This window comes from Hordeum vulgare, chromosome 5H, assembly GCF_904849725.1.
Source record: "Hordeum vulgare subsp. vulgare chromosome 5H, MorexV3_pseudomolecules_assembly, whole genome shotgun sequence".
Taxonomy (NCBI): domain Eukaryota; kingdom Viridiplantae; phylum Streptophyta; class Magnoliopsida; order Poales; family Poaceae; genus Hordeum; species Hordeum vulgare.
This window is the reverse complement of record NC_058522.1, coordinates 102,213,312-102,234,447: the sequence shown is the minus strand read 5'-3', so window position 1 is coordinate 102,234,447 and position 21,136 is coordinate 102,213,312. Positions and strand designations below refer to the sequence as shown.

Genomic DNA, 21,136 nt, shown 5'->3' with positions numbered 1-21,136 from the left:
GCAAGCTTGGGGGTAGAGAAAGACCGGGAATATCAAAATTCTCATGGCTGTGGCAACCCTAGTGATCTTTAGGCTGGATCAAGCGCAAGAACACCGCATAATCACAGACCAAGAGCTGTGGCTCACACGCACACTAAAGATGGCTCTGCTGGGGCTGGCGTCACTTGAAAGAACTATTGCGAGACAAAAATCTAGAATGAGGTGGATTAAGGAGGGAGATGCAAATACCAAACTGTTCGAGGCTTTTGCCGACGGGATACGGGCGAAGAACTTTATACCACAAGTGAGAGTGGGAAATGAAGTGTTCTTCAAACAAAGACAGAAGGAAGAGGCGCTAACAACAACATACAAAAACTTACTAGGGATTGACCACGCACGAGACTTCACTCTTGATCTAGAATTCTTGCAAGTTCATCCGAGAGAGCTACAGGAGCTGGAAGTCATATTCATAGAGGAGGAATTCCTCACTGCGATCAATGAGCTACCTCCAGACCGTGCGCCTGGGCCGAACGGATTTATTGGAGCCTTCTACCACAGAGCGTGGCCTGTAATCAAGCAGGACATCATGATTGTAGTGTGGAACATGTATGTTTGCGATGGTGCGGGATTTGCAAAGCTAAACAGAGCGCTGATCACGCTAATCCCCAAGAGAGCATATGCCGATGAGGTGGGCGACTTCCGCCCAATCAGCCTGATTCATAGCTTTGCAAAATTGTTTGCAAAGATTCTCACAATCCGAGCCATGCGCGTCATGAAAGAGCTAGTTAACACTAACCAATCATCATTCATCAAGGGGAGAATACTACATGACAACTTCCTTATGGTCACGCAGGTGATGAAGAAAATTCACGCAAGAAGAGCTCCAGGGGTTTTCCTAAAGCTGGATAGCACCAAGGCATTCGACATGATATTATGGCCGATCCTATTCCAAGTGCTCAGAGCAAAGGGTTTCGGACCTAAATTCACAAGATGGTTGTAGATCCTGCTCCAGATGGCTAGCACGAAAGTACTCATAAATGGATGCCCTCGAAGAGGATTCTTCCATGCATGATGTCTAAGGCAAGGTGACCCAAACTCACCTCTTCTATTCATCATTGCCATGGACGTCCTATCTGTGATCATTGTGATGGCTACGCGTGAATGGGTGCTATCCTCCTTTTTGGATATCAGCGCAACGCAAAGACTGTCCATATATGCAGACGACGTGGAATGTACAAGGAATGTGATTAGCATCTTTGGAAGAGCATCGGGGCTAAGAATCAACTACAGGAAAACTTCAGCCATCATTATCAGAGGAGAGCAGAAGCACATGGACCGGGTAACTAGCTACCTTGATTGCCAATCGGGAAGCTTTCCTTGCAAGTATCTAGGGCTGTCACTCGCCATTAACCAACTCACGAGGCCAGACTAGCAACCACTCTTGGATCAAGTGAAAAACTTCATTCCGGCTTGGCAACGTGGCCTGATTCAGAGACCGGGGGGACTCGCTCTAGTTAAGAGTGTCATTGCTGCCAGACCAGTCTGCCACTTGCTGGTTTTGGAAGCGCCGATGTGGGTGTTTGAAGAAATAAACACATGGATGAGATCCTTCTTCTCGTCTGGAAAGGAAAAGACCCATGGGGGTCAATGCTTGGTGGCATGGAAAACTATCTACATGCCAACAAAGTTCAAAGGCCTCGGAGTGAAAAACCTGCAACTCCAAGGCCTTGCCCTTCGGGTCATATGGGAATGGCTAAGGCGAACTGATACGGATCGATCTTGGCATGGTCTGGCCACTGCAATCGACGAGGAGGCCCGAGCCGTGTTTGACAGCACAGTCAAAATCACAGCCGGAAGGGGAGACATAGTTCTTTCTGGAAGGACCAATGGCTGCATGGTTTCGCCACGATTGATATTGCACCTCTAATCGTTGTGACTGTGGATACACAAACAAAACAATAGAAGAACGGTGCAGCAGACAGTGCAGGATGATCGCTGGACACTCGACATAAGCGGAGAGATGTCATTCACGGCCCACATGCAGCTCATCCACCCGAGACACGTCATCAACATCATACCACGTGACATTAATGCCGAGGATGACTTCACCTGGCCTTGCGATGCTTCTGGCAACTATTCGGCGAAATCCACCCACGACAGATTCTGTAAAAGGCTCGTGAGATCCAACACGGCGAGTTGCATCTGGCGCAGTTGGGCAATGCTAAATACAAGATCTTTGTCTTGCTAGCAGTCCAATACTGAATTTGGACGTCGGACCGTAGAGCTAGACATGGGCTACAAGATGCGCCTTCGGCCTGTTACACGTGCCTGCTGAAGAAGGACAATCATATTCGCCAGAGAGACTTGGCACCTATGTTTTGAGGCGCTGCAGATTAATGAAGAGATCCCTACTAACACAGAGACCTTTAAGGAGTGGTGGTTAAAGACGAGACGAACTTTTCGTCAACCGTTCAAGCGAGGCTTCGACACAAGAGTGATAGTTACGGCATGGATGCTTTGAAAGCAAAGGAATGCGAGGGTTTTCAACCGCGAAGAACAAGTTCGAACTCCTTCTAGCCTAGTGCATCAAATCCTCGAGGAGCTCAAGACTTGGAAGCTAGCAGGAATAGGAGCGGTAGGTCTGAGTAGATTTATGAGAGTAGTTTATTTGTGTAAGAGGAGTTGGTGACACCACTGAATGCTTGCATCTCGGTAGGTGGCTTGTAATCATCATTCTCTTTTCTTATATAAAATTATGGTATTGCCATTGGTGTACTCTCGAAAGAAAAAAGTAAGGTTCAAAACTTGATGGTGATTGATTTGTTCAGAACCATACGCTAGCAAGCAATTTTTGTGGCCACAAGAAATATCAGAAACTAAGAGGCAGAATGGAAAAGGACAGTGCCATACGCTCCAACCACCGACTTCTGGATACCACACCACAGCTCCACCCCAGAATCCATAAAGCCTCCGCAGCAACAATGAGAGCTAACCTTCCGAGCTCAGCAATTTCAGGATGCTGATACCGTTTCTAGCTCAGACCTCTCATACTACACGTCCTGTTGCGAATTGTTCTCGGCTTCATCGCCGCCACCCGGCACGGAATTTCGGCCGATGTCAGATCCTGATCTTGCTTAGTCTTTGTGTTTTCTCCAAGTATATGCATACACCCAACTTTGAACTAAATCTTCCTGGCGCAGATTGTAGATGGTGGGGGGCAAGAAGCAAGGCAATTCATTCCCCTCGCAGTGTATTTGGACCCACCAATGGCGCTTCACCTAGTGATATTGTGAAGAAAAGGTGCGGAACTCTTCTGTTTCGAGCTAATAATTTACCTTGAGCAGAGGCCGGGGGTTATCCTCCTTTTCGAATAATAATAATAATTTACCATGAGGCCACAAAATTGAAATGCTCATCCTCAGATTTCCTTGAAATTTTAGGGTTCTGCATACCAATTTCTTTGTTTGCCTGAAAATAATACATTGTGATATTGCCCGTAGATTCTTTAGAGTATAACATAGTACACATGCTGACTTGGTGGCATTGGCAGAAAGATAGTGGAGCACATTATTCTGCTCAGAGCCAAGCCAAACATCTCAGATGCTGAAGAAAAGGACATGCTTGATTACTTATATACATCTCAGTATCAGATGAGAGGGATACTCACTGTGTCACTAGGTTACGGACTTGCATCTATCTATTGATGGAAATTTCATTCGAGTTCTAAACTGCAATTTGAATTATTTCCAAACATATGTCTCTTGAATGCAGGCCGCATAGAGGACCCTAACAGCGAGAACTTCACGCATGCTGTATTCATTCGTTTCCAACAGAAAGAAGACATTGCAAAGTTCCAGAGTAGCTCATACTATTCCAAAGTTCTCGACGAGCACGTAAAACCCGTTTCATATGTACGCCTTACCGTGTAATCCTCCTTCCAGTTACGGATCCGTTACACTCATTGCATTGTGAGAGTCACTGCTTGGATAACTTACAGGGCTTGGTTTCTGTAGATTTTGAATCTGAGGTGGAAGATGACATTATCCCTCTCTTTCGGAGGGGCGAGGTAACTTAATTGACGTTGTGCAGGCACAGATTGTTATCTTCCTCTTTCGCTTAACATTGCATCTGAAGATAATTTTTATTTTGCCCAACAGGATTTTAACTACGGAGTAGAGTTTATGATGTTGATATCCTTCTTGGAGACTGCATCCAGAGAGTCTGTGGAGGATGCATTGGCCCATCTTCAAAAGCTGATCATCCACTACAGTTCTTTCATTGTTCAGGCAACCTCAGGTATGACAGAAAAGGGTTTCTTTTTCTTCTGCCATCAGATTTCCAATATGACAATGAATTAGCAGTGCACTTGACTGCACCTTCTATCTTGATCTTCTTGAAAAAACCTACTTTGTACAAAATTTCCCCCTGCATAATTTGTCCTTGGTCTGAAAGAACTAATCCTGATGTTATATTTCAAAGCAGGCTGCTGTCTGGATCATATGGATAGTCTGTACAGTCACGCTGCAGTTATCCGTTTTCCATCAAGTAAGTTTTCCCTACATTTTGTTTTGGTTCCTTTTCAGAGTCTCTGAACTATACTGTATAGGTGTATAGTAAAGCTAGATGACATGCATCGTCGCCAGAGCTGATTACTATAATTTTCTTGTTTCCTGCAGTTGACGACTTCAAATTATTCAAGGAGAGCACGGAATACAAGAATGTAAGACTTGTGCATTTTCATTGATAGGAATTTGGGAGTCGGTAAATTCTATTATTAATGGACTTGGAAGAGGAATCTTGTTTCTATAAAGGATGGAACAATAACAGGAGGTTAGCGAAGGCTTTCGCCCGCTTTATATATAAAGCAACCATCATCAACATCCTGGTACAAACGCACGCTACCATAACACACACACATCCAAGGTAAGATACATAAGTACTACATGCAGTAACATCATCCCTAGCACTACAAGAGCAACCGGAATACTCAACCGTGAACACGCCACCGCGAAGAGATGAAGCCGCATACGACGAACCGTGGGCTTCACGACAGCGCCTTCAGGAAGTTTACGACACCGGAGCGCCGCCATCGCCCGATTCGAGGATTAGAGTTTCCTCTGGAGCACCACGACGGACAATGAGATCCGCTTCAACGCCTTCAAGAAGGGAACAAGCTTCGCCGCTGCCAGTCCGTTCGAAGATAGAACAGGTTTTCACCCCGGCCAATACTCAACGCCACCAAATGCCACACTCCGACTACCAGGCCGCCCACAAGGCCATCACAAGGCCATCGTCGCCGGGCAACACCGATCCACGTGCTCTATCCATGAGCACCGCACTACCACCACCAAGGCCGCCGCCCCAGCATCCAGGACCCTGACACCACCGCACCCGAGACACGCCGCTAACCCAACCAAAGAGACGAGAGAAAGGAGCTGCCCTTCGTATCCTTGGACGGCCCCCGGTGACGAGACCCAATAGGCCGGCCAAAACTGGCCTCCATCGACCCGTCCTGCCGTACCGATCGCGAGATGAGATCTGTTCTGCAGCACCAGCCATGAGATGAGCTCGGTCCTGCTGCACCGGGCGCGAGACGGGCTCGGTTCTGCTACTCCGGACGCGAGACGAGAGATGGACCCCAACTGGGAGGGGCCTAGCTCTCCGGCGCACGTAGCAAGCACGTGACGAAAGGGTGAAACGAGGGTCGATAAGGTCCGCCCGCAGACGAGCCGACGTCGGGGAAGAAGCCGATAGTCGCCGCGGGCAGAGCCGCCATGTCGCCGTGTAGCCGCCGCACCACCGGGAGGCCACCGCCCTTGTCGGGCCTCCTCATGCTGTCGCCCACTGCCGGAGCACCAACCACGCCACGCCGCTGCCTCACCCGCGCACCAGTCAACAACTTAGAACATTCAGAACCTAGGACCTTTTGGAGACCTAAAAAAGAACCTAGTACCTGTTGCGGTCTAAAAAATGATTCGAAAATATCATTTGGTGCATTGCCGAACCAGAAGCTGAAGCTAGGCTCGCAGAATCATGATGATTTGTTGTGTAAAATCAGGAGACACAGAGTTGAACAACTCTGAAACTCTCTACCCATGACAGCAAGAATAATGCACCGCAAGCACTATGCTCGATTTTGTCACAAATGCCTAATGAAGTTTCATTGACAATTTCTTTGTGCCTGTCTTGTGAGATGCAGATGTGCGTCTCCAAACTTCAGCCGGTTACCGAGAGATGTCTCGAGCTGCATTTCGTCGTCGACCCTGTCGGCAACCAGCTGATGTAGATCCTGGGCCCTTGTGCTCTGAACCTGAACCTGAAATAGAACCTTGACACATCCGAAAGAGAATTCTTGTGTTAGTGCGCTGTGTATGTCATCTCATTACTATTTTTCTTCCGCTTGGGTGATCTTCTGCTCATGTCCAAATTGGTCGCCACGAGTCAGTGACTGATGAGCGATGTTGTAAGGTCTCTCTTGTTCAGCACGGATGAATGTGTATAATGTTATAAGAAAAATGGATGTGTATAGTCAGATATCCAGTTCGGCTCCAGGGAGCATTGGCTCCTGCACGCGAAAGAACATTTTGCAAATGTCACAAAAATACGATTGAAAAATGTACTACATTTTTATGTCCAAATGTTATCTGCAAAGTTTAGATGTAAAGCCCAAGCATTTTGATGTTTGCACAAAAAAAGTAAGTTGAACGCCAATTTTTTGGCATTTCTCGACCACTTAACTTTGTTTTTACACCGACGAAACACTATTGTTCTTGTTCACATCAAAATTGTCAGTTGTCACAAAACAAATCATTCTTCTAAAAAGAAGGTTTCTACTCCCCGATTCATATTTATTTTTCCTTGATTTAATATAAATTGTATTAAATCAGCAACATTTAATAATGATAGGACGGAGTATTTTCTTTTTGTGAACTTACTGCTCATCCCAGGACCACATGCTATGCTCCCCAGAACCCAAAAGGCATGCATGTGTACAGTGAAATACTCCCTCCGTTTCTAAATATAAGTCTTTTAAGATATTTTACTATAAGTCTATATACGAAACAAAATGAGTGAATCTATACTCTAAAGTATGTCTATATACATCCGTATGTAGTTCACTAATGAAATTTCTTTAAAGACTTATATTTAGGAACGGAGGGAGTACTAGGTAGAGAAGTATATCAAATCAGGCGTCATTAGATTCATAGTAAAATGAACTTTTATATTTTATTTATTTGGTATTGTCGTTGGTATTTTTGGCCATAAACTTCGTAAAAGTTTAAAAATTGTCTTTTCAAAAAATAATACACCTTGCATTCTGGAATCAAGGGAGTATTTGGTTCAGCGAGTTTTTTTTTATAACATGGTTCAGCGAGTTGGGGAGATGATGGAATGTGTTTAATTTCTTTTTATAACATGCTGTTTTAATGGGCCTTTCACATTATGATTCTAGGTTATCTGCTAATCAATCCATACTTATGTAGGGAAATCTTTTAAGTGGATGGTCGCCTGTACTATATTGGTGCTATGGTGTCACATGTTTGTGTTTCTTTTTTAAGATGAGAAGAGGGTGTGTGGCATTGATATGTTTTTATATGGGGATGGCTGCCGATTGATTTGAAAAAATCATTGACCCAATAAAAATGTGAATCAAATCCAAAAATAAATACTACCCCAATCATTTGAGAAAGCTCCAAAATTAAGGTGTGTAACGAATTAAAAGAATAGAATGAGAGAGCTCTTTAAGAAATTGTTGACCCAATTCTAAATTCAAGGCCTCAATTAAGATCTCAATTTATCATGAGGCCTATAACTTTAGGGAGCATGGTATTAGACTACAAGGGTTGGACGCGCTTTGCTGCGCCCTCGATGTTGTTAGGTTTTTTCTTAAAAAATCAATCACTCCGTTTTAAAATACAAGGTGTATTTGCTTTTTTGAAAAATTAAAGCTTTTAGCTTTGATCAAATTTATAGATAAATAAATACAAATCCATATTATCAAATTGATATGATTAGATTCATCATGAAATGAATTTTTATAATTTTTTTAATATTATGGATGTTGATATTTTTATTCTGAAATTGGTAAGAGTTGAAGAAATCTGACTTTTCAAAAGACTTATACCTCTTATATTTTAGAACTGATGTAATATTTAGTTTGGCCGGTGGGGAAGATGATAAAGTGTGTTCTATTTTTATTTATAATGGAGTGATTTGGTGGGCCTTTCATGGTATGATTTTATGTTATTCTCTAAAGAACCTGTATTTATGTGAAAACAATTCTATGTGAGTGATTGCATGTACTATATTGATGCTAAAATATCACATGGTGATGGATTTTTTTTCTAGGTGGTGAAAGGGTGCGCGAGATTGATATGTTTTTAAGGGTCAATTTCTATTGATTTTTTTAAATTTGTTGGCCCGGTTAAAATCTCTAGCATGAGCGTTTAGGACCCAACGCTATTGTTTTAGCATATGTTCTTAGTGAATTTTCCATACCTTGTAATAAAGATTCTCATGATTCCTCTTTTTTGAGTCTTGTCAATTAGGAAAACATGTGCGTCTTCTTTTAGTTCATCTAGATCTTCTAGAACATATCCTTTTGAATTAATACATTGTGATCTATGGACATCCCCAATTGCAAGTGTTTCTAGCTTTAAATACTATCTTGCCATACTAGATGATTTTACACACTTTGTCTCGACCTTTCTTCTACGCAACAAATCTGATGTTCACACCCTTTTTCCCAATTTTCAGCGATATGTTTCTATCCACTTGTTTCTCCCCATTCGCTTCATTCAATGTGACAATGGTCGTGAATTTGATAATCTTAAAAAACAAACTTTCTTCCTACAACCTGGCATCTTTCTACATTTTTCTTGTCCCTATACCTCCCCTCAAAATGGCAAAGTTGAACGCACTCTTCGTATCCTCAATGATATTGTTCGTACCCCTTCTGCTTCAATCCTCCATGCCGTCAAAATTCTCGGCAAAAGCTCTCAACGCCGCTACCTTTCTTCTTAATATTCACCCTTCCAAAGTCAATCAAAATACCACTCCCCATTTCTCTCTTTTTCTGTGCCATCCCAACTACTCCGACATTCTTGTCTTCGGTTATCTTTGTTTTCCAAATACCTTTGCTACCTCTGCTAAAAAACTTTCTTCCCGATTTCTACCATGTTTCCTCCTAGTTTTTTTCGGATGAACACAAAGGATATTAATGCCTTGATTTGCACTTCGTACGGATCCATGTGTCTCGTCACGTTACCTTTGTCCAGCACATATTTCCTTTTGCTCAACGCAATGATGCCACAAACACCATTCATTCCCCGGCCACCCTCATACGTCTCCATCTTATCAACTTTTCGTAATGCTTTTGCTCTTGTTTTGGTCTCTAATTTACATGATTTAAAAGAAACTAATCCAGACTGGCGTTGTTTTCACAAGAACTACCATGGTGTTGTTTTTGTGCAGAAATAAAAGTTCCCAGACTGGAACGGAACTTTTTGGAGATTTTTTTCGGTATATATGAAAAATACAGGAACCAAGACCAACCAGAGGGGAGGCCACATGCAGCCACTAGACATCAGGGCGCGCTAGGCCTCCTAGCGCGGCCTGGTGTCTAGTGGGGCCCATGTGGCTCCACTGACCCTAACTTCGACGTTAAAAATCCTGTTTCCCGAGGAAAAAAATCAGAGAGGAAGTTTCATCGCGTTTCATGATACGGAGCCGTCGCCACCTCATCTTCTTCATCGGGAGGCCTAATCCGGAGTCTGTTTGGGGCTCCAGAGAGGGGAATCTTTGGTCTTCGTCATCACTAACCCACCTCCATGGTCAAGTCCATGATGCTCTTCATCGGGAGTGAGTAATCCGTTTGTAAGCTTGCTGGTCGGTGAAGAGCTGGATGAGATTCATCATGTAATTGAGTTATTTTTGTTAGGGCTTGATCCCTAGTACCCACTATGTTCGGAGATTGATGTTGCTATGACTTTACTATGCTTAATGCTTGTTTCTCTATTAAAAGGAGGCCTTAATATCCCTTAGTTTCCTTATGGACCCCGCTGCCACGGGAGGGTAGGACAAAAGATGTCATGCAAGTTCTTTTCCATAAGCACGTATGACTATTTACGGAATACATGCCTACATTATATCGATGAACAGGAGCTAGTTCTATGTCGCCCGATGTTGTGTTTGTTATGTCATGCATATTATCCAGCAATATCACCAATCGAGTGCCTACGAGTTTTCCACATATTGTGCTTGATAAGTTACTACTATTGCTACTACTGTTACAACTACTACAAAATTGCTATCATTGTTACCGTTACTGCTGCTACTGTTACCACTGCTATCAAAACTATCATATTACTATGCTACTGATCATTGTGCTGCATATACTAAATCTCCAAGTGTGGTTGAATTGACAACTCAGCTGCTAATACCTGCAAATATTCTTTGGCTCCCCTTGTATCAAATCTATAAATTTGGGTTGAATATTCTACCCTCGAAAACTATTGCGATCTCATATACTTGTGGGTTATCAAGAACGTTTTTTGGTGCCGTTGCCGGGGAGCATAACTATATTCCCTGAGTCACTTGGGATATCTATTTATTGATCACTATGAAGAATCTGAAAGATCCAAGAACCAACATTGTTCCCTCTAAGACGAGGGGAGGTAAGGAACTGCCATCTAGCTCTGCACTTGATTCACCCTCTATTTTGAATAGACTTGCAACACCACCACCACATGCTATTAAACGTGATATGTTGCAAGTAATTGATGATGCTAGTACCTTGCTTGATGACACTGTTCCACTAGGTGAATTTCTTGATGAACAACTTGCTAGAACGAAAGAAATTGAGCATGCTCAAATTGATGATACTATTGAAACCGATGAAGTCTTTGCTACTAAAAATATTGAAATACCTTTTAGATATGACAATCCTAGGACTGAGAGGCCTGAAATACCTAAAGGTTATGTTATGGATGAAGATATTGCTATAGACTTTCTTGCTTGTAAGGATAGAGAAGATCTTAAGAAACTACTTGTAGGATCGAATATATGTCTGGAGGGGGGTGATTAGACTACTTGACCAATAAAAACTTAGCCTTTTCCGAAGTTTAGTTGTGGGCAAGTTTTAGAAATTATGGCAACTGAAGTACACCCTACACATGCACATCTAAGAGTATTGCAGGAGAATGTAAAACATGCAAGTGTAAAGTAAAGGAGTAGGGTAGGGAGATCAAACACAAGAGGTTGACACGACAATTTTTGGCATGGTTCCGATAGGTGGCTCTATCATACATCCATGTTAGTGGAGACTTCAACACATGGAGGGTAATGACTAAGACAGTCCACGGAGGGCTTCACCTACAAGGGGTCCACGAAGAAGTGGCCTTGTCTATTCCACCACGGCTTCCACGAACAAGGACTAGCCTCACTCACGGTAGATCTTAACGAAGTAGGCAATCTCCTTGCACTTACAAACATCTTGGTTGAACTCCACAACACGAAGTAGGAGGCTCCGAAGCGACACCTAACCAATCTAGGAGGCACCACCCTCCAGAAGGTATTAGATGTAGTAGAACGACGAAATCCTTGCTCTTTTGCTTCTAAAGATAGTCTCCTCAACACACAATCACTCTCTCACAGAATAGGCATGGGTAGGAGAGATTGATTTGGTGGAAAGAAACATGGGGAGGCTAGAGATCAAGTTTTTTTCAAATGAATGGATTGGAATATCTTGATCTCAACACATGGGTATGCGACTCTTTATCAGAAAAATGAATCTAGCAACAAATGGTATGTTCTTAGTGCTTCCTCTACGAATGAGAGGTAGGTGGAGGGTATATAGGCAGCACCCAAAATCCAACCGTTACACCTAAGGTGACAAACTCGGTGACACCGAAGTCATAAACTCAGTGGTACCAACTTGCACAAAAGGGGCAACTTTTGAATCCCGGTGAGACCGATATACACAACTCGGTGGAACCAAAAAGGTGGCTAATGGTCAGATGAGCCAACTTCGTGACACCGATAGTCAAACTCGAAAATTTTGATTTTATGTACTGAGGCAACAGGAAGTTGGTCACCTAAACTCGGTAGCACCGATGCAGAATCGGTTGTACCGAAATGGTAGGTTTGGTTAGGGTTCTGTCTGGGTTGAAAATCAGTAGGGCCGAATCTAAAAACTTGGTGGCACCGTTTCTGGATATTTGGCTTTGGACAAAAACGTTATGTGGGAAAATGACTGAGTATTTTTGGTGGCTATCTCTGAGCACTTGAGCAACCAGTTAATTTTAATACCTCACCCCCTTTTAATAGTATTGTCTTTCATATGTACTGAAAAGTGATTTCTCACAAATATAAAGTGAAGAGTCTTGTTGCTTGAAGCTTGAGCCAATCTTATTGCTTTCTTGCATCAAGGGGTATCGCCACATAAGCGTTTAGCCAATGCATCTTTTGAACATTTCTGAAATATACTTGGATAGAATCATTAGTCCAATGATGCATATGTTCTGATCAATTATCAAAACCACCTTAGGGAGCAATTGTGCTTTAAATCTCCCCCTTTTTGGTAACTAATGACAACATATAGATGAAAGCTTCAACAAAAGATATAATCAATGATTAGCATCAACGCTTTGAGAAGTATGTGAAAAGCAAGAGCACCCCCTAAAATTTTGCATCATTTATAATTTGCGTTTGAATGCAAATGCACAATCGATTAGGATCATGGGTCACTCTTCCATGTCACATACATCTTGGTGGTGAGCATACATGATATGAATGAATAGTAATGCACATGAGACCAAAAAGATAAGTGAATGATCATCATATAGATAGCTCAAAGATAATAATGTAATAGCATCAACCAAGCAAAGCAAGATCATTTCAACTCCTATGTCATGAAACAATTGAAACAAAACCCTGATATGATAGCTTGCTTAAGTGACTTGTTATTTATAATAACCAATGATGTAAGAGGTGTAGGAAAACATGCTTCCATGGTTCAAACCCAATAAGAACAAGTTGCTGAATCTCAAAGTGATCTACTTCATGAAATGAATAATCATATGAATGATCATGTTGTTAGAGTAATGACTAGAGGAGGAACAATGACTCAAGATCCACTATATCGAGAAGGTCATCCTTAAAGAACTGAACAGGATTCACAAAGAATTAATATTGATGCACCTAGTCCTTTTAGGAAGAAAAATAAAAATAAAAATGATAGGACCTTGCATACTTCTAGTGAACCTGAAGTAGAAAACCTTGTGCTAATGCTAAATGATATCTCTATCTCTGATGCTGAAACTCAATTTCGTAGTGAGAATTCACCTAGTGATAATGAAAATGATAATGATGATGCTCATATAGATGCTCAACTTGACAATGATAAAGAACCAGATAATGATGTTGAGATAGAACCTGTTGTTGATCTTGATAACCCACAACCTCAGAACAAACGTTATGATAAAAGAGATTTTGTTGATAGAAAGCATGGAAAATAAAGAGAGCCATGGGTTCAAAAACCCATGCCTTATCCACCTAAACCAACTAGGAAAAAGGATCATAAATAATTTAAACGCTTTGCTGAAATGCTTAGGCCTGTCTTTTTGCGTACTCGTTTAACTGATCTTTTAAAGATGCCCCCTTATGCTACGTACATGAAAGACGTCATCACTAATAGAAGAAAAATACATAAAGCTGAAATCTCTACCATGCTTACTAATTATACTTTTAAGGATGGAGTACCTAAAAAGCTAGGAGATCTAGGAATACCAACTATACCATGTTCCATAAAAAATAACTATGTGAAAACTGCTTTATGTGATCTAGGAGCTTGTGTGAGTGTTATGCCTTTATCTTTATACAAAATACTTGAATTGAATAAATTCAAACCTACTAAAATTTCATTGCAAATGGCTGACAAATTAACGGCCATACCTATTGGTATTTGTGAGGATGTACCCATTGTTGTTGCTAATGTTACTATCTTGACACACTTTGTTATACTTGATATGCCCGAGGATGGCAACATGTTAATTATCCTTGGTAGACCTTTCTTGAATACTACATGGTCTGTTATTGATTGCAACAAAAGCACGGTTACTTTTCATGTCAATGGTAAAGAACATACGGTGCATTTTTCGAGGAAGCAATTTAAAGTGAATGATGTTAATTTTATTGAAAAATCTCCTACTACCACCAATGAATGTTTTCAACTAACTCTACCTACTGCCAAAAATAAATATGAGATACTTACTGTTGGGGATATGCACATCCCCATTGAGGTAGCTTAGTGTTTTACGAAAATTCTTCGGGGTCATGCTAATTAGAAGTGGTTTTTAATAAGACTTGATTAACCTTTGTTAATGAATCATTTTCAAGAGACATGAGGTCTATGAATTCAATAGGCACAACACTGTATCCATCTTACTTTTCCTATTATTTTTATTTAAATACAATGAATGACATCTTTGTCTAGTTTTCTGATTTCTCCGTGCAATAAAAAGTGCCCAAAAATAAAAGTTCTCCAAATGATCTGAAATTTTTACACTTTTTTCTGAATATTTGAGAATTTCTGGCGCTAAGAACACTGTAGAGGGGTGTCCCAGGTGGCCACTAGACACCAGGGCGCGCCAGGCCCCCCTGGCGCGACCAAGTGTCTAGTGGGCCCCTTGGGGGTCCCCTCACTTATTCCTTCAGCTCACTTCGTCACCTACCTCCAGAAAAAAATCCATGTAGCTCTCCCTATCTCTCTCTCTCTCTCTCTCTCTTGTGTTCTTGCTCTCAAACCCGTGGATTTCGATCTCTTTGCTCGAAGCTTCGTTTCTGAAACTGTTTTGGGGGATTGCTCCTTGGTATGTAACTCCCCCACTCCTCCAATTAGTTTTTGCTTTAGTGTGTTATCTTAGAAGTAATTATATACTCTAGGTGATGCTGTAGATGAGCTTGCATGTTGAATTCTTGAATTTCCAAGTAGGTTGAATGCTTGCTTTAAGCTTTAGGGATCCCTATGAGTAGTTTCGATCATTCTTGTGAAGTTTTGTTGACTTTAGTTTGTGACCCAAAAAATTTCAGAAATTTTTTCTTGGAGAAATGAACCTCTTCAGGAGGAGTTCATCCAAAAAGAATGTCAAGGGTGTTATTGGTGAACCATCTGCTGCTGGACTTACCACCCCGCGATTGACGGAGGTCCGGCCATGCGAGTGGCCACACACTCTCTTCATCGAACAAGCCGAATTTCACCATGAATTTGCGTAATTCATGGCAAATGATGGGTTCACCAACTTCATCGCATATGAGTGTGTCCAATACCATACCCTCACTAATTCCTTTGTTCAAAGTTTCTATTTTCTAAATAAGCATGATCCACCTTGAGTGAAGTTTAAACTATATGATGAAACCCGCCAAATACCGCTTACTGAATTCTATGAGATATGTTTAATTCCCTCTCACATGGAGTTAATAGAACCCAAACCGGTTGAGATTGAGGATTTCATGCTCACCTTAAAAGTCGGTGAGACGAGAGGCGTGTCGAAAGCCACATCCTCGAGCCTGCAGTTTCCTTCAGTGCACTACTTTCCTTTATTTATCATGAAGTGTCTAACTGCTAGGGGGAAGGGTAGTATCCTTAGCGCTCGTGACCTTGCCATTTTGCACCGAGCACTCCAAAATGATAATACCTTTAATTTGGTATCTATTATTGCTCGACGTTTACACAATAACAGATCTAAGGGTAAAATCCACACTAGTATTTATGCCACTCGCTTACCGAAACAATTTAACATCCCTTTTCGCCATAATGACTATCTTTTACCACAAGCTTATCTTGATCGCAAGTCTATGGTTGATCATAAATTTATTGACACTCATGATTCCTTGGATAACCTTCTGGACAACTTAGTTTTTAGCGAGGTTAACCGAGATATTATCCCGTTGCCTGCACCTGCTTTGTTTGATTCTTTTGCTAGGAACAGATACAGGATCATGCCTGATGACATTATTGCCTACCGGAACGCTCAGGCAGCGGCCGAGCAAGATCCCCAGGAGCGGGACTCTCTGGTGCCGCCACCCAAATGTTGGAAATATGCCCTAGAGGCAATAATAAATTAGTTATTATTATATTTCTTTGTTCATGATAATCGTTTATTATCCATGCTATAATTGTATTGATTAGAAACACAGTGCATGTGTGGATACATAGACAAAACACTGTCCCTAGTAAGCCTCTAGTTGACTAGCTCGTTGATCAAAGATGGTCAAGGTTTCCTGACCATAGGCAAGTGTTGTCACTTGATAACGGGATCACATCATTAGGAGAATCATGTGATGGACTAGACCCAAACTAATAGACGTAGCATGTTGATCGTGTCATTTTGTTGCTACTGTTTTCTGTGTGTCAAGTATTTGTTCCTATGACCATGAGATCATATAACTCACTGACACCGGAGGAATGCTTTGTGTGTATCAAACGTCGCAACGTAACTGGGTGACTATAAAGATGCTCTACAGGTATCTCCGAAGGTGTTAGTTGAGTTAGTATGGATCGAGACTGGGATTTGTCACTCCGTGTGACGGAGAGGTATCTCGGGGCCCACTCGGTAATACAACATCACACATAAGCCTTGCAAGCAATGTGACTTAGTGTAAGTTGCGGGATCTTGTATTACGGAACGAGTAAAGAGACTTGCCGGTAAACGAGATTGAAATAGGTATGCGGATATTGACGATCGAATCCCGGGCAAGTAACATACCGAAGGACAAAGGGAATGACATACGGGATTATATGAATCCTTGGCACTGAGGTTCAAACGATAAGATCTTCGTAGAATATGTAGGATCCAATATGGGCATCCAGGTCCTGCTATTGGATATTGACCGAGGAGTCTCTCGGGTCATGTCTACATAGTTCTCAAACCCGCAGGGTCTGCACACTTAAGGTTCGACGTTGTTTTATGTGTATTTGAGTTATATGGTTGGTTACTGAATGTTGTTCGGAGTCCCGGATGAGATCACGGATGTCACGAGGGTTTCCGGAATGGTCCGAAAACGAAGATTGATATATGGGATGACCTCATTTGATTACCGGAAGGTTTTCGGAGTTACCGGGAATGTACCGGGAATGACGAATGGGTTCCGGGTGTTCACCGGGGGGGGGGGGGGGGGCAACCCACCCCGGGGAAGCCCATAGGCATTGGGGGTGCCGCACCAGCCCTTAGTGGTCTGGTGGGACAGCCCAAAAGAGCCCTATGCGCATTGGAAGAAAAATCAAAGAGAAAAGAAAAAAAAGAAGGAGGTGGGAAAGGGAAGAAGGACTCCATCTTCCAAACCAAGTAGAATTCGGTTTGGGAGGGGGAGACCTTCCCCCTTAGGTTCGGCCGACCCCTTGGGAGTCCTTGGACCCCAAGGCAAGGCTCCCCCCTCCTCCTCCTATATATAGTGGGGTTTTAGGGCTGATTTGAGACAACTTTGCCACGGCAGCCCGACCACATATCTCTATGGTTTTACCTCTAGATCGCGTTTCTGTGGAGCTCGGGCGGAGCCCTGCTGAGACGAGATCATCACCAACCTCCGGAGCGCGATCACGCTGCCGGAGAACTCTTCTACCTCTCCGTCTCTCTTGCTGGATCAAGAAGGCCGAGATCATCGTCGAGCTGTACGTGTGCTGAACGCGGAGGTGCCGTCCGTTCGGCACTAGATCGTGGGACTGATCGCGGGACGGTTCGCGGGGCGGATCGAGGGACGTGAGGACGTTCCACTACATCAACCGCGTTCACTAACGCTTCTGCTGTACGGTCTACAAGGGTACGTAGATCACACATCCCCTCTCGTAGATGGACATCACCATGATAGGTCTTCGTGCGCGTAGGAAATTTTTTGTTTCCCATGCGACGTTTCCCAACAGTGGCATCATGAGCTAGGTTCATGCGTAGATGTCTTCTTGAGTAGAACACACAAGTTTTTGTGGGCGGTGATGTGAGTTTTGCTGCCCTCCGTAGTCTTTTCTTGATTCCGCGGTATTGTTGGATCGAAGCGGCTCGGACCGACATTACTCGTACGCTTACGAGAGACTGGTTTCATCGCTACGAGTAACTCCGTTGCTCAAAGATGACTGGCGGGTGTCAGTTTCTCCAACTTTAGTTGAATCGGAATTGACCGAGGAGGTCCTTGGATGAGGTTAAATAGCAATTCATATATCTCCGTTGTGGTGTTTGCGTAAGTAAGATGCGATCCTACTAGATACCCATGGTCACCACGTAAAACATGCAACAACAAAATTAAAGGACGTCTAACTTGTTTTTGCAGGGTATGCTTGTGATGTGATATGGCCAACGATGTGATGTGATATATTGGATGTATGAGATGATCATGTTGTAATAGATAATATCGACTTGCACGTCGATGGTACAGCAACCGGCAGGAGCCATAGGGTTGTCTTTATACTAATGATTGTGCTTGCAGATGCGTTTACTATATTGCTAGGACGTAGCTTTAGTAGTAATAGCATGAGTAGCACAACAACCCCGATGGTGACACGTTGATGGAGATCATGATGATGGAGATCATGGTGTGACGCTGGTGACAAGAAGATCGTGCCGGTGCTTTGGTGATGGAGATCAAGAAGCGCATGATGATGGCCATATCATGTCACTTATGAATTGCATGTGATGTTAATCCTTTTTGCACCTTATCTTGCTTAGAACGACGGTAGCATTATGAGGTGATCTCTCACTAAAATTTCAAGACGAAATTGTGTTCTCCCCGACTGTGCACCGTTGCGACAGTTCTTCGTTTCGAGACACCACGTGATGATCGGGTGTGATAGACTCAACGTTCACATACAATGGGTGCAAAATAGTTGCACACGCAGAACACTCGGGTTAAGCATGACGAGCCTAGCATGTGCAGACATGGCCTCGGAACACATGAGACCGAAAGGTCGAGCATGAATCGTATAGTTGATATGATTAGCATAGAGATGCTTACCACTGAAACTATTCTCGACTCACGTGATGATCGGACTTGAGATAGTGGATTTGGATCATGTACCACTCTGACTAGAGAGATGTACTTTTCGAGTGGGAGTTCTTAAGTAATATGATTAATTGAACTAATTGTCATGAACATAGTCTAATGGTCTTTCCGAATTACGATGTAGCTTGCGCTATAGCTCTACTGTTTTTTATATGTTCCTAGAGAAAATTTAGTTGAAAGTTGATAGTAGCAAACTTTGAAGAGGATTGTCCTCATTGCTGCGCAGAAGGCTTATGTCCTTAATGCACCACTTGGTGTGCTGCACCTCGAGCGTCGTCTGCGGATGCTGTGAACATCCGACATACACGTTTCTGATGACTACACGATAGTTCAGTGCAAAATACTTAATGGCTTAGAAGCAAGGCACCGAAGACGTTTTGAAACGTCACGGAACATAAGTGATGTTCTAAAGAGATGAAATTGTGATTTCATGCTCGTGCCCTTGTTGAGAGGTAAGAGACCTCCGACAAGAATCTTTGTCCACAAAGTAAAGGAGAAAAGCTCAATCGTTGAGCGTTTGCTCAGATTGTCTGAGTACGACAATCACTTGAATCAAGTGGGAGTTAATCTTCCAGATGAGATAGTGATGGTTCTCCAAAGTCACTGCCACCAAGCTGTGAGAGCTTCGTGATGAACTATAACATATCGAGGATAGATACAATGATCCTTGAGCGATTCGCGATGTTTGACACTGTGAAAGTAGAAATCAAGAAGGAGCATCAATAGTTGATGGTTTGTAAAACCACTAAGTTTCAAGAAAGGCAAGGGCTAGAAGGAATACTTCGTGAAATGGCAAAACAGTTGCTGCACTAATGAAGAGACCCAAGATTAAACCCAAACCCGAGACTAAGTGCTTCTATAATGAGGGGAACAGTCACTGAGGCGGAGCAACTCTAGATACTTGGTAGATAAGAAGGCTGGCAAAAGTCGAAAGAAGTATATTTGATATACATGATGTTGATGTGTACTTTACTAGTACTCCTAGTAGCATGAGGGTATTGGATACCGGTTCGGTTGCTAAGTGATTAGTAACACGAAATGAAAGCTACGTCATAAACGGAGACTAGCTAAAGACGAGGTGACGATACGTGTTGGAAGTGTTTCCAAGGTTGATATGATCAAACGTCGCACGCTCCCTCTACCATCGGGATTGGTGTTAAACCTAAATAATTGTTATTTGGTGCTTGCGTTAAGCATGAACATGATTGGATCGTGTTTATTGCAATACGATTATTCATTTAAAGAGAATAATGGTTACTCTATTTTCTTGAATAATCACCTTCAATGGTTTATTGAATCTCGATCGTAGTGTTACACATGTTCATGATATTGGTGCCAAAAGATACGAGGTAATGATGATAGTACCACTTACTTGTGGCACTGCCGCTTGAGTCATGTTGTTATAAATTGCATGAAAAGGCTCGATGCTGATGGATCTTTATACTCACTTGATTTTGAATCACTAGTGACATGCAAATCATACCACATGAGCAAGCCCTTGTTTTCATTGAGATGAAATAAGATAGTAACTTGTTGGAAGTGATACATTTTGATGTATGCAGTCCAATCGGTGCTGAGGCACGCAGTGGATATCATTATGTCCTTACTTCAATGACGATTTGAGTAGATACTAGAGTATTTGCTTAATGAATGACAAGTCTGAAATATTGAAAAGTTCAATTCTGTTTCGGAGTGAAGTTCGTCGTAACAAGAGGTTAAACTGTCTACGATATGATCATAGAAATGAATATCTGAGTTACGAGTTTTGGTACGCAGTTAAGATAATGTGGAAATTGTTTCGCGGTTCATGCCACCTAGAACATCATAGTGTGATGATGTGTCTGAACGTCATAGCCACACACTATTTGGTATGGTGCATGCTATGATGTCTCTTATCGAATTACCACTATTGTTTATGGGTTAAGCATTAGAGACAACAACATTCACTTTAAATAGGGCACCACGTATTTCCGTTGAGATGACACAGTATAGACTGAGGTTTAGAGAAATCTAAACTGACGTTTCTTGAAAGTTTGGGGTTTCGACACTTATGTGAAAAAGTTTCAGTCTGATAAACTCGAACCCAAAGCGGATAAATGCATCTTCATCT

The 21,136-nt window shown here is 42.4% G+C and overlaps 1 protein-coding gene across 4 annotated transcripts; it reads left to right on the top strand.

Moving 5' to 3' along the window:
* The first annotated feature begins 2,873 nt into the window (after window positions 1-2,873).
* On the top strand, window positions 2,874-6,515 carry LOC123398606. Of its 4 annotated transcripts, none has more exons than XR_006610217.1 (9): window positions 2,874-3,095; window positions 3,180-3,279; window positions 3,530-3,657; window positions 3,751-3,890; window positions 3,977-4,045; window positions 4,137-4,275; window positions 4,459-4,524; window positions 4,656-4,902; window positions 6,179-6,263. XR_006610217.1 is itself a non-coding variant. In XM_045093058.1 (9 exons), exons 1-9 carry the CDS (start codon window positions 2,996-2,998, stop codon window positions 6,263-6,265), a joined length of 873 nt encoding a protein of 290 aa, XP_044948993.1. In that variant the 5' UTR covers window positions 2,876-2,995; the 3' UTR covers window positions 6,266-6,515. The 4 variants fall into 4 exon arrangements, 3 of the variants coding, with proteins under 3 accessions (XP_044948995.1, XP_044948993.1, XP_044948994.1); XM_045093058.1 differs by having other exon boundaries at window positions 2,876-3,095; window positions 4,656-4,699; window positions 6,179-6,515; XM_045093059.1 differs by having other exon boundaries at window positions 2,880-3,095; window positions 4,462-4,524; window positions 4,656-4,699; window positions 6,179-6,515.
* Window positions 6,516-21,136: the final 14,621 nt, after the last annotated feature.

What these genes read in the sequence shown, in the direction of transcription:
- LOC123398606 (XM_045093058.1), top strand. Translation starts at nt 2,996, where the DNA reads ATGCTGATACCGTTTCTAGCTCAGACCTCTCATACTACACGTCCTGTT. An exon ending in CATTGTTCAGGCAACCTCAG is followed by an intron (nt 4,276 to 4,458) that starts GTATGACAGAAA and finishes TATATTTCAAAG; the next exon opens with CAGGCTGCTGTCTGGATCAT. An exon ending in AGTTATCCGTTTTCCATCAA is followed by an intron (nt 4,525 to 4,655) that starts GTAAGTTTTCCC and finishes TGTTTCCTGCAG; the next exon opens with TTGACGACTTCAAATTATTC.